This window comes from Dasypus novemcinctus, chromosome 2, assembly GCF_030445035.2.
Source record: "Dasypus novemcinctus isolate mDasNov1 chromosome 2, mDasNov1.1.hap2, whole genome shotgun sequence".
Taxonomy (NCBI): domain Eukaryota; kingdom Metazoa; phylum Chordata; class Mammalia; order Cingulata; family Dasypodidae; genus Dasypus; species Dasypus novemcinctus.
The window spans coordinates 160,951,308-160,964,195 of record NC_080674.1 but is presented as its reverse complement, the minus strand read 5'-3'; the positions used below and the strand labels follow the sequence as shown (position 1 = coordinate 160,964,195).

General features: G+C 43.6%; 1 protein-coding gene across 2 annotated transcripts in view; it reads left to right on the top strand.

The window, feature by feature from the left end:
- LOC101445268 (proton-coupled amino acid transporter 3) overlaps window positions 1-12,888 on the top strand; it is a 43,423-nt gene that overhangs the window by 9,693 nt on the left and 20,842 nt on the right. For both annotated transcript variants that reach the window (XM_004453465.3, XM_058281060.2), the window contains exons 2-4: window positions 5,081-5,171; window positions 5,882-5,970; window positions 8,484-8,579. In XM_004453465.3, the coding sequence (XP_004453522.2) occupies window positions 5,081-5,171; window positions 5,882-5,970; window positions 8,484-8,579 (276 nt within the window). The remainder of the gene's footprint in view (window positions 1-5,080; window positions 5,172-5,881; window positions 5,971-8,483; window positions 8,580-12,888) is intronic.

The window sequence follows — 12,888 nt, the reverse complement described above, 5'->3', positions numbered from 1 at the left end:
TTCTAATAGTCTTCACTTCTATACTCTCCTCTAAGCCTCTCTCTCTTCTCTTTTCTTTTCTGGCTGCAGAACTCCCTTTAGCATTTCCTACAGAGCTAGATTCTTATTTGCACTCTTTCTTAATTTCTGTTTATCTGTGACTATTTTAAACTCACCATCATATTTGGAGGACAGTTTTGCCAGATAAAGAATTATTGGCTGGAGTTTTTCTCTTTCAGTACCTTAATTATATCACACCACTGCCTTCTCACCTCCATGGTTTTTGAAGAGAAATCCACACTAAGTCTTATTGGACATCCCTTCTATGTGATGTTTCTCTTTTCCTTTGCTGCTTTCGGAATTTTCTCTTTATCTTTGGCATTTGGCATTCTGGATATTGTGTGTCATGGGGTAGGTCTATTTGGATTTATTCTAATTGGAATACACTGTGCTTCCTGGGCACATATATTCATGTTGTTCATGAGAGTTGGGAAATTTTCAGCCATTATTTCCTCAACTATTCTTTTTTTTTTTTTTTTTAAAGATTTATTTATTTATTTAATTCCCCCCCCTCCCCTGGTTGTCTGTTCTTGGTGTCTATTTGCTGCGTCTTGTTGCTTTGTCCGCTTCTGTTGTCGTCAGCGGCACGGGAAGTGTGGGCGGCGCCATTCCTCGGCAGGCTGCTCTTTCTTTTCGCGCTGGGCAGCTTTCCTCACGGGCGCACTCCTTGCGCGTGGGGCTCCCCCACGCGGGGGACACCCTTGCGTGGCACGGCACTCCTTGCGCGCATCAGCACTACGCATGGCCAGCTCCACACGGGTCAAGGAGGCCCGGGGTTTGAACCGCGGACCTCCCATATGGTAGACGGATGCCCTAACCACTGGGCCAAAGTCCGTTTCCCTCCTCAACTATTCTTAGTGTCTCTTTTCCCTTTCCATTTCCTTATGGAATTCCTATAACACGTATGTTGGTATACTTTATGCTATCATTCGACTCCCTGAGCTCCCACTCAAATTTTTCCATTCTCAGTCTCTCTCTGTTCTACTCTCTTTTCAATTTCAGTTGTTCTTTCCTCTACTTCACTCATTCTCATTCTTTTTTCCATGATTTCAATTATGCTATTGTTTCCGTCTTTTGTATTTTAAGTCTCACTTATTCTTTTCTTCCTAAAAGCTCTGTTATTTTTCTATCCAGATTTCAATTTTTCTTTGTGCTCACTCAATGTTCTTTTAATGTATTTTATTTCTTTAGCCATGTTGTCCTTCAACTCCATGATTTAATTCAGGAAATTTGTATGAACCTCACTGAGTCACTGTTTCAAGTTCTGTGTCTCATCTGAAGATTTGATTTGTTTCTTTGCCTCAGTGATATCTTCCTTTAACTTAGTGTGGATTGTAACTTTTTGCTGATGTCTAGGCATCTGATTCTGATGCTGAGTTTACTTTGGTGTTCAGTTTATCTCTCTAAGATATTTACTTAATTTACTATTAAGTAACTCTGTGCTATCATTGTTCTTTGACTCTTGGTTCAAATTGTTCTAGATATTTAGGATTGCCCCTGTTTAACTGCTCAAACCAGTGCTAAGGACCCAGTAATGGTGTGTAGGCCAATTTCCAAGGGCCTTGGAGAAGGTGGTAGTAAAGGCACTGTCTTGCCTTTTTCATTTTTTTTTTAAAGATTTATTTTTACTTATTTCTCTCCCCTTCCCCCTCCTCCCCCCGCCACCCTGTTGTCTGCTCTCTGTCCATTTGCTGTGTGTTCTATGTCTGCTTGCATTCTTGTCATGTGGCACTGGGAAACTGTGTCAATTTTTGTTGTTGTTGTTGTGTCATCTTGCTGTGTCAGTTCTCCATGTATGCAGAGCCACTCCTGGGCAGGTTGCACTGTTTTCGCATGGGACAGCTCTCCTTGCAGGGTGCACTCCTTGCGCGTGGGGCACCCCTATGTAGGGGAAACCCCTATGTGACATGGCACTCCTTGCATGCAACAGCACTATGCGTGGGCCAGGAGGCCCTGGGTATCGAACCCTGGACCCTTCATATGGTAGGTGGATGCTCTATCAGTTGAGCCACAACTGCTTCCCCCTTTTTCATTTATTTATTATTATTTTTCCCTTTTCATGTACTTTTCTAGTCTGCTAGCAGACGGTGCTCCTTGGCAGACCTCTCAGCTCAGACCCCAGGTGCTATGAGAAAATGCAGTCAGTGTAATTCTTTAACTCTCTGCTGGCTTTCAGTGCAAACAATGTCTCAGCCCCACTTGGCCTGGAAGTGTGTGACCCCTCCAATGCGACAGACTAAGTTCGCGGCTAACATCTAAAATCTGAATTTGCTGTGGTCTGTGTCCCTCCTCTCCCTTTTCTCAGGAAAGAAGATGCCTGCATCCTCCTCAGTCCACGACCACTGCAGTCCACAGCTATTGCTGTCCATAGACTGCTGTTTGCTCTAAAGGTGGAGGAATGGGCACCCGCTGTTACTTTTGCAACTGTACTCACAGGATTTTTCGTCCAGTTGAGATTCCTTTCCTCTGTCCCTCTCATTTCTGGGTGGTATCTAACATTCCCCTGGTGTCCTGGGCCCCAGAGTAGCACACCAGACAGTTTCCACCTGTCCTCTAGTTGTTTTTTCTTGGAGATAAGTGATCCCTTTCTCTAATCCTTCATATTCCTGGAAATCCTCGCAAACTTAGTTTTAAACTTGGGGTTATGGGGAATGGCTGTAGCTCAAGTGGTTGAGCACCTGCTTCCCATGTACAAGGTCCTGGGTTCAATCCCTGGTACCCCCTAAAAACAAAACCAACAAACAAAAATACCAACTCATTGGGGAGCAGATGTAGCTCAGTGGTTGAGCACCTGCTTCCCATGTACGAGGTCCTGGGTTCAATTCCCAGTACCTCCAAAAAAAATGGGAGTTTAAGTTGTAGCTGAGCGAGAGGGTTTCGTCCTCGCTCAGGCCCAAGAGTCGGGGGGGCTTGCTCCTGCCGAACCACCGGCGGGGGGTGCCCCAAGAGGGAGCACCGGTTCTCCAGGCATGGGGGACGCGCGGTTGGGGAAAAACCACGGAGACCGCTTGAGCGCAAGAACAGGTCTGCTTTATTACGGAAGTACACTTAGCTATATAGGGTTGGGTAGAGGGAGGGGCATGATGAAGGGAGGGTTGGCTAAGGGGCGGCTGTGGACAAGCTGAAGCTGATGGATAGACCTGAGGTAAGCAGTTACTGGGGAAGAGGGCAGATTGTGGGTTGGTAATATGGGCGGGACTGGCGGGAAGGGCGGCAGGGGCTGAAAGGGGAGGAGGGGTGGAGAAAGGCGGCAACATTAAGTAATTTGTTTAACTATTAAATTGCCTAGATCAAAACAGCTCCATTTTGGTCATGCAAATTTAGATTCATTAAGGATTAGCTTAAACTATTTACTAATATAGTCACAACTGTTGACACCAGAATTCTTATAAATATAATAAGTGACAGTTCATAGAGGAGATTCCCCTAAGGGGGCCTCAGTTGACAATTTATTCCCCATTTTCCTATGAGCAATAGACCAAAACAGAACCAACAGAACAAAGAGCTCTTACTTGACAGCTCAGTAATGAATCTCCAGATTGGCGGTTCAGTAATGAATCCACAAAGGCCTTACTAGGCTACTTGTTCAACAAAACAGACTTCAACCTCAACTGAAAGAGAAAGGAATTCTAAGATCTGAACTGGAACTTCTGCATCAACACACTGAAGGTCCCAGAGAAGAAGGAGCTCAATAGGTTTCTGCAGGTACCATGCTTATCTAAAAGGCAATAACAGGTGGCAGATGATGGAGATGTCAATTGGATCCTGCTTCTGACGCTAGAATTGTCAATGAAAGAAAAATAATTGGGAGACTTCTGTGAAGCAAGAAGGAAGTTTTATTGAGCAAAAGTAGCATGTACTTAACAGGGGTTTCTGCTCAAAAGGCTAAGCTGTAGATGCAGCTTACATGGTTATTCATGAGGGGGTGCATAGATTAATCAGAACAGAGTGTTCATGGGCAGTGGTTGATTAATCAGCAAACTGCAAGAGCAGGAGGTTTCTGCAAGATTCAGGACATCTGGTGACTGTCAGCAGGCTCTCTGTCACCAGCCTTGACTTCTTTGCTATAGTTTTCTTTCCTCGCAGGGGCAGAGATCTTTGTTGCTACTGCAAATGATCGTTGGTATGTCAGCTTGGTTCAGTTGGCTCCTTCTCTTTTTCATAGCTTCCTGATTAAAATGGAGGCTCAAGCAAATCAAGGTGGTTAGTAAAGTTATTTACCATTTCATTTTCACCAGACTTTGTACCTAGCATTGTTCTAAAATGACATAAGACTTTGGAATGCTGTGATGGAATGGATGTGTTTTGCATGTGGCAAGAACACCCCTTTTGGGACTCCAGAAGGTAGAATGCTGGGGAATGAATCATGTCCCCCATAAAATGCATGTTCAGGTTTGAACCCCTGGTCCTGTGGGTGTAACCTATTTATAAAGAGGATCTTTGAAGATGTTATTAGTTAAGGTATGCCCAAAGTGAATGAGCGTGGGTCTTAATCCAATATGGTTAAAGTCTTTATAAGCAAAGGAACTTGAACCCAGAACGAAAAACCACAGGGAACAGCCAGAATCTAGAAGTCAATGGAACCTGGCAGAGAAAGGAGAAGACACTGCCATGTTCATTACCATTGGTGGAAAACTCCAAGAACCCCAAAGATCGCTGGCCAGCCAGAAGATACCTACCTAAGGAGGAAACAAGCCTTCTAGCCTTTGAAATTGTGAGCCAATAAAATCCTGTTGTTAAGCCAATCTATTGTGTGCTATTTGTTTTAGCACTAGGATGCTAATTCAGGTAGCAATTTGTATCAACTCTTCATTAGAGCCCAGTGTGTGTTAAATAAATATGTGTTGAGTCACCAGAACTAGCATGTGCCCTGGATCTGATGTTCCAGGAGATATCCCTGAAACTGAGAGTTGCACCACATCCATTTCAGCTGGTTACTTTCCTCTTCCCAACAAGGGGCACTGGAGATGCTGGAAGGGGGCAGAACTTCGGGCCACCCTTTGCTTCCCACTAACAGTATGTCTTTCCCTCCCTCACCCAGGATGATGCGAACCTTGACCCACTTGCTGAAATGCAACATTGGCACAGGGCTCCTGGGGCTTCCTCTGGCCATGAAAAATGCAGGCTTACTGGTAAGAGGGATGGAGTGGCTGGAAGTACTAGGTCTGGCTCTTGGGGAGGGGTCAGGGGTGATGGGTCCCTAAGGCCTTTGCACCGTTTATCAATGGGCAATTTGGGGCTACCCTCTGTAATAGAAAATGTGTTTATTGGAGTTAATGCATTGAGCAAAAGCTCCAAGGCCTGAGATAGGCACACCCTGGCTGGGAGAGGGAAGAAGATAACACACCTATGGCTCAAAATGAACTGGCCCTGGAGGGGAACAGGTGGATTCTTAAAGAACCACCATATGCATACTACACCGCATGGGACAGCCCCTCACAGCAAAGGATTTTCCAGCTCAAAATGCTAACAGTGCCCTGTTGAGATGTCCTATTCTACGGAGGAGTACCAAGTCATCCGGGGGAACTTGGAAAGTCTTCAAGTATCTTGAAGGAGGTGAGGGCTAGGGTGTGGAAAAGGAATTAGACTTACCATGAGCAGAACTCGTGGCATAAGAGCAAAGGCATAGGTTGCTGGGGGTAGTGAGCTCTCTGTCACTGCAAGATACTAGCAGAGGTTGGACAACCACTTTACAGTGATGCTAAGAAGTGTTCAGGTCTGAACATCCCAGGGGCAGCTTTATTATGAGAGGGTCCCCAGCACCCAGGCTTCCAGGGTGGGGGATGGCAAGGTCAGTTGGTGGCTCACCGTCCCCCTCCCTTCCTCCCTCCCTCTCCTCCAGGTGGGCCCCCTCAGCCTGCTGGCCATCGGGATTCTCACTGTGCACTGCATGGTCATCCTACTGAACTGTAGCCATCACCTCAGCCAGAGGTGAGTCACCCTGGCCTCAGGTCCCACGGAGGGCATGTTGAGTTGCATTTGACCACTGACCCAAAGAACTTGGCCCCTTCTCCAGGCCACCCTCTGCTGCTCTGTATTCTGTACAGGGGCAGGGGAGGGAATGAGAAAGAATCCCAACTGGAAACTTTTAAGGCCTGGCTGAACTCTGCTGCTAACTGGCTGGACAAAATTGTCAAGGTCCTACACCTCTCTGAGCCTAGATTTCCTCACCTGGAATGATTAAAAGTGATAAAAGATACACCAGTGCTCTGAAAACTACTTAGACATGGTCTCCTTTCCCTCTTAATCTCCCACCCTCACCACTCCCCACACACACCTTGTAAGGGTAATTTGTTCCAGTAAACCCCTTTTAGGACATTTCGTGAAAGAACAACCAAAAAAAGCAAAAACAAATAAACAAACAAACAAAACCAGTTACCAATGAACTGACCAGTTCACAATGACTTCGCTCATTAACAAAGCCTGCGTACAATACCCAATTTTCATGTATTTGAAATTTGAATGCAAAAAATTTTCAGAAAGAAAAGACAAATGCCAAGAAAACAATGTAAAAAAGTGCTGAGGGTTTCACCTTTATAAACTAGCACTCCACAGGTACTCTGAGGGGCACTTAACTGACCCATGCCAACCCGGCCATCCATAGCCTCACAAGGCATAGAGGATCCAAACAGGTCTTCCTGAGGCTGAAGATAGGCCTCACAAGTCACAGAGATGGTACATGAAACTCCTCATAAAGTGAAATTATCTTAACTCAAATAGGCATATCTGGACTGTGTACCAGACACATGTACTTAATGGAGCACTCTCCAGCTCACAAATACTTATAAGAACATTTACGCCCAGCAGTTAGATTTATTGCACAATTACCATGCCAGGTACCATGACAAGAGCTTTGCAAGCATTATTTTATTTACTCCTTACATAAGTAAACCTCTACCGTGGCGACTGTCAATATTCCCCTTTTACAGATGAGTAACCTGAGGCTTAGGGGAGTTAAATGCCTTACCCGGAGTCACACAGCTGAACCAGTATTCAAAGCCTGAAGACTGTAAACCAATTTGAAACCTTCCCTTCCCTAGAGCCTGCTGGGATCATTAAATCACCTCGTGGGCTTCTGATGTCTGTGCCAATCATGCCTGCCCTTTCCTGATGTTTTTTCTGATGACTCATTATTCTTTTATGTCTAATCCAAAATTTATAGACTGATGGCCTAAGGGCTGACTACAGCCTTCAGATATGTTTGGGGGGATTTGCATAGCGTTTTTTGGTTGTTTGTTTTGTTTTAGCCAAGGTTTAAAAACCTGGAGATTTTTAATAAAATAAAATAAAAAGATCTCTGCTTTCTCCTTATCAGTTAGACCAATATAGCACCTGGAACAGAGGCTCCACCAACCTCTTTTCAAATGGGGCACATCTCTGTGGTTTGCCGTTGTCTCGCCTACTCTGTTTTGTACCCAGCATCTGTGACCTTATTACTGATACCTGGGCCCTATACCTTGGGAAAGTATTGAATTTATTAGAGCAAAGCATTTGTTTGTGGGGGGTTTTGTTTTTGTTTTTGTTTTTCTTTTTTTGCATTTGTTAATCCTCCGCAATGGGACCTCATTGACATTCCAAACATCAAGCAGAGTGAGAAGTCCTAAAAATAGGATTGTGCTGTGATTCCAGTACATTTCCATACCCATTACCTCACCGTCTGCTCTGCCCAAAAGCAGGCTCTATATGAAATGAAAGGGGCTGGGGAGCGGCTCAGAGACTTGCTCAAGGCTTCCCAGCTGTTTGAGGGGCACATTGGGGTTAAGCCGTTTTCTGACCTGTCTGGGGTTCCTTCCCTCCCCCAGCTGCTCTGCCTCTGGCCTTGCAATTCACTCTGGGGATCTGGGACCTGGAACTCATGCAGTTTCTCGCTTTCGCTCCTGACAGAGACAGTCTTAGGGCAGGGCTTTCTCCACCCGGGGAGGAGGATGAGACTGCAACTGGGGCGTCCTCCTTCGGGGGTGCTTGGCTTTGGCCCAGGCCAGACATCTCAAATGCTCTGGCACCCTCAGCAGCATCAAGGAGGGACTGCAAATCAAGAACAGACAGACTTGCTGGCTTGTCCCTTTTCACACCCCCTCTCCCTGCCACCTCTCATCCTCCCTGCTGAGGCGGACCCACCTCACTGCTCTCACACCCCCTCTTTCGTGGTGTGCAGGATGAAATGAATGTCCACCTACTGCTTACTTAAAACACAAATCAATAATACCCACTTAAATCTTGGTGTTTCTAAAGATAAATGAAAAAAAAGAAAAAGGAAAAAATGTCAAACTCCCGAAAGTTTTAAAAGTTTACTGTTATCAAATATCTCAATAATGCCGTTGCTAGAAAATTGCCAGAATGCCCCTTCTTAGCACAAAAATATATAGTAATTATTCACTTTTGGTAAGAAATTGTAACTTCAACAATAATGCACTAAGTTACATGTGGCTTGCTTCCCCCTGTAGACTGCAAAAGACTTTTGTCAGCTATGGAGAAGCCATGATGTACAGCCTCGAAAGCTGCCCCAACACCTGGCTGAGGACCCACTCGGTGTGGGGAAGGTATTGTCACAGCTGTAGTGGTGATAAGAGTGCCGCGGGAGCCATACCCCTCACCTGTCCTCCTTTATTTGCAATAGCACCCATTTTAAATGCATAGTGTAAACATTCGAGCAGTATAATTCCCCTGATAGCCCATTCCGCCATCCCACTCTTCACTCTAGAGGCAATTATGTTACTGGAGACAGTGGCCAGGTTCTGGGCTATGTTGCAGAAAGGAATTTAAGGACACACCATAGGCAAGAGTAGAGAGTTTATTAGGAAATTAGAAAAGAGATAGTGGCACACCCGAGACACGGGTGTGGGCTGTGCTCCAGGGTGAGACGTGCTCCCCCTCTCTAGGGGTTTCTGGATTTATGAACTATCATTGGGGGTTAGGGTTTACGCTGATTGGAGTACTTAGGACCAAGAGGGGAAATTCACTGTGTGATTTGGTTTCTAGGGGTTTCTGTCCGGTGGTATTGGCTTCTGGCTACTGTCCTTGAGCCCTGAGCTGGTGTGAGGTGTTTAGGAAAGTATGCGGGTGGTGATGGAGGACCCTTTCTGTTTTTCTTTCTGCCCTGTGAGGAAGTTGCATGTTACATTCTGATCATGCAGCTGCTGGATGGGAGCTGCTAGCTGCCTTTTCACTTGTTTGTGTTAACTTGTCTGTGTGAGTTAGAAGGCTGAAGGCTTTCTTTCCAAGTGGAGTGTGTTAACTCATTGGGTTTTCTGCCCGTTCTCCTTAGGGCCCTAGTCTACCCCGTCTGAATTACCCATACCTGTTTGGTAACTATCCCTCTAGATGCTTTTTTCTCAGCATGTAAGTGAAGGTATGTATGTGAATGGAAATATGTATTTTGTTGTGGTTTTTTTTTTACGTGAGTTTAGCAATTTGCTTTTTCATCTAGAATGTCCCTCTCATTTCTCTCTATTTTGGGAATAGTGATCTACCACATTATTTTTTGAAGCTCTTGGTGTTCCCAGTATGGGTATATCCATAGTTTTATTTCATCATTCCCTTGTTGGTGAACACTTAGGCCGTCCCCTTCCTAGTAAGAGGACTCTATGTATATAAAACAATTTTCCGTCTTAGCCCCTCTGGTCATCTCAACAATCTTGTGAGGAAAGCAGGATGAGTTTTTTGTTTTGTTTTTTTAGATATGTATTTTTTTATCTTTATTTAAAGATACATAATTACACAAAATGTTACATTAAAAAATATAAGAGATTCCCGTACACCCCACTCCTCCCACATCAACAACTTCTTTCATTAGTGAAATACTTTCATTGCATTTGATGAGTACATTTTGGAGCATTGTTACACAGAGTGGATAGTTTATGCTGTAGTTTACACTCCCTCCCAGTCCATTCAGTGGGTTATGGCAGGATATATGATGTCCTGCATCTGTCCCTGCAATATCGTTCAGGACAACTCCAAGTCCCAAAATTGCCCCCACATCACACCTTTCCTTCCTTCTCCCTGCTTTCAGCAACTCCTGTGGCCACTGTCTCCACATCAATGATATAATTTCTTCCATTGCTAGATTCACAATAATTCTATAGTAAAGTACCAGTAAGTCCACTCTAATCCAAATTTTATTCCTCCATCCTGAGGTCTCTGGGATGGCGAAGTCCACTCTACCTCTGAATCAAGAGAGAGCTTAGATCCCACATGGCTGATGGATGGAATACCTAGGAAGGTTTTTTATTGTCCTGAAATAGGAGTTAACCAAGACCCATAAAGATAAAACAATGTGTCCAAGGACACAGACGTGGGTGGGTGGAGCACAGACTTGACAAGAATCTAAGGCTGCAGCTTTCCCAGCAGAGCCCCTCCAGAGGTAAGGAGATAATACCGTGGCCAGGGGCCCTCCTGTAGCCCCCTCTTGGGAGTCTCGGTAGGTCTTTAGTCTCCTGACCAGGAGAAGTTATAGGCCAGGCATAGTGGAAGACTTACAGTTATCTTTCCTTTCTCATAAAGGTTTACCCATTTCTGAATGACACCCTGAATAAAAATGTAGGAACTTAGTTGTAGAGCAAGGACTAGAGCCCAGAGAATCCAGCTCCTCATCCACTATACTGCACCATTTTTCTGCAGGTCCAGTGACTAAGAAAAGGCCAGAAGGATTTGGGAAAATATTTCGTTTGAATCAATGATTTGTAATTTTTGGTGAGCTAAAAGATACCCAGAGAGCTTGTGTTAAAACTGCCCTTTCCAAATGAAAATGCTCTAATAATGATTAAAGTGGTGAATGCACAACTATGTGATTATACCAAATACCATTGATTGCACACTTTCGATGGATTTATGCTTTATTAACATGTATCAATGGAACTGATTTGTTTTAAAAAAAACTGCCCATCCCATCTAGGCAACAACCATCAATGGATGCTCTGATTTGGTGGAAAGTCAGTAGGAAACTTTATAAAGGAGAGATTGCACTGCCACCACTGAACCTCTTATTCATCACCACATCTCCTTCCCATGTTTAGACATGGAACAACCAGACATGATGTGTCTCATAATGGGATGCAATGGTGAGTAAAGTGCACCAACTCTGAAATATTCTTGCCAGAAAAAAAAAAAAGACCCTGAATCTAAGCAAGCCATTATATCTAATATCAGTTTACAGGAAACACAGGTGATAGAAAGACAAGGTAAATAACATTGTGAGGAAGTCATCAAACAAATCTAAAAAGTGGGACACACTTCAGGACAAGTGATCTGCTATCTTCAACAACCACAAAGCAAGAGGGAAAAAAAAATAGAAAGAGAAATATAATTATTTAAAACAAATTTCAGAGACCTCATAACAAAATGCATTATATAGGCTTGTTTGGATCCTAATTCAAAGCCACCCTGTAAAGTAGATGTTTTCAAGGTGATTAGAGAAGTCTGAATATGGACTAGGTATTTGATGATATAAAGAGTATAAAGGGATTGTTTTTAATTTGTTAGGGATGGTAATAGCATGATGGTTATATATTTTTTATAAGTCCTTGTCCATGAGAGCTGCATATTGAATAATTTATAGGTAAAATGACTTGATGACTCTGATTTGCTATAAAATACTCTAACAAAATAAGTGTATCTGTTGATGGGGTGAAGGGATAGATGAAAGAGGATTGGCAAAAAGTTAATTGTTGAAGCTTGGATGGGTGCATGAGGATTCACTATATTATTCTCTTTGCTCCATGTATGTTTGAATATTTCCATAGTAAGATGAAAAACAAGCCCATCCCAAAGTCTCACGTGACACCAAGATTCTGATTCAGTAGGCCTGATGAGACCCACCCACATGATTGTGATGCAAGGGTTTCTACAAAACCAAATTGTGAAAAACTCTGAACTAAACATTAGAATCTAATTAGAGGAAAATATTTTGTTCCCTTAAAAATTAAATATGTCTCCAAATTTGAGCCAGTTTAAGAATCCAAAAGAATAATGACAATAATGGATTATAATATATTGAATAGAAAAATTAAGAACATGAGTCCATCATGGTACAAAAGAGAGTGAGAGAAAGGAAGAATATCTCTCTTTTAAATGCCAGCTAATAAATTTGAAAGAAGGAAGAGACAAAATTAGAAAAATCGCCACCTTGCAATCACTGATGAAATAATTGATTCAGGCAAGGATCAACAGTGAGTGTTAAAACCATTGATTTGGGGAGTAGGATATTCGTAACATCTCAAAATTTTACCCCACAGATTACAAAGGGGAAAATGCACATTTACAATAGAAAGATCTGGCCATCAGCACTGAGTGGAATAATAGGACATGATATGCCACCTAATAAGGTGAAATAGAAGGACAGTATATCACCTATGTAACATTTCCTCTAATTATGAGGAAACAATCAGCCTATCCCAGAATGCGGGACATTCTACAAGATGGTTATTCTGGACTCTTCATAAAAGTGGATGTCATGAAAAGCAAAGAAGGTGGATATCTGTGGGGGGGTTCTAGATGAATGAAGACAAACTAGAGATGGCCAGACGCATGCACAAATCTTGCTTAGCCTGTTAGGGATTGAGTCATGTCCCCCACATAAGTCACGTTCAGGTTGCTACTCCTGGTCCTGTGGGTGTGACCCCGTTGAAGATAGGACCTCATGACGACGTTACTTCAGTTAAGGTGTGGCACAACCGAGTCAGGTTGAGCTTTAATCCGGAATCCTGGAGTTCTTTATAAGCAGAATGAAATTTAGACAGAGGAAGAAAAAAAAGCAAGAAGCTGGAAGAGAAGAGAACCCAGTAGAGAAAGGAAAAGGCAGTCATGAGCACTGCCATGGGACAGAAAAGCCAAGGACCAAGTGTCCATGGCAGC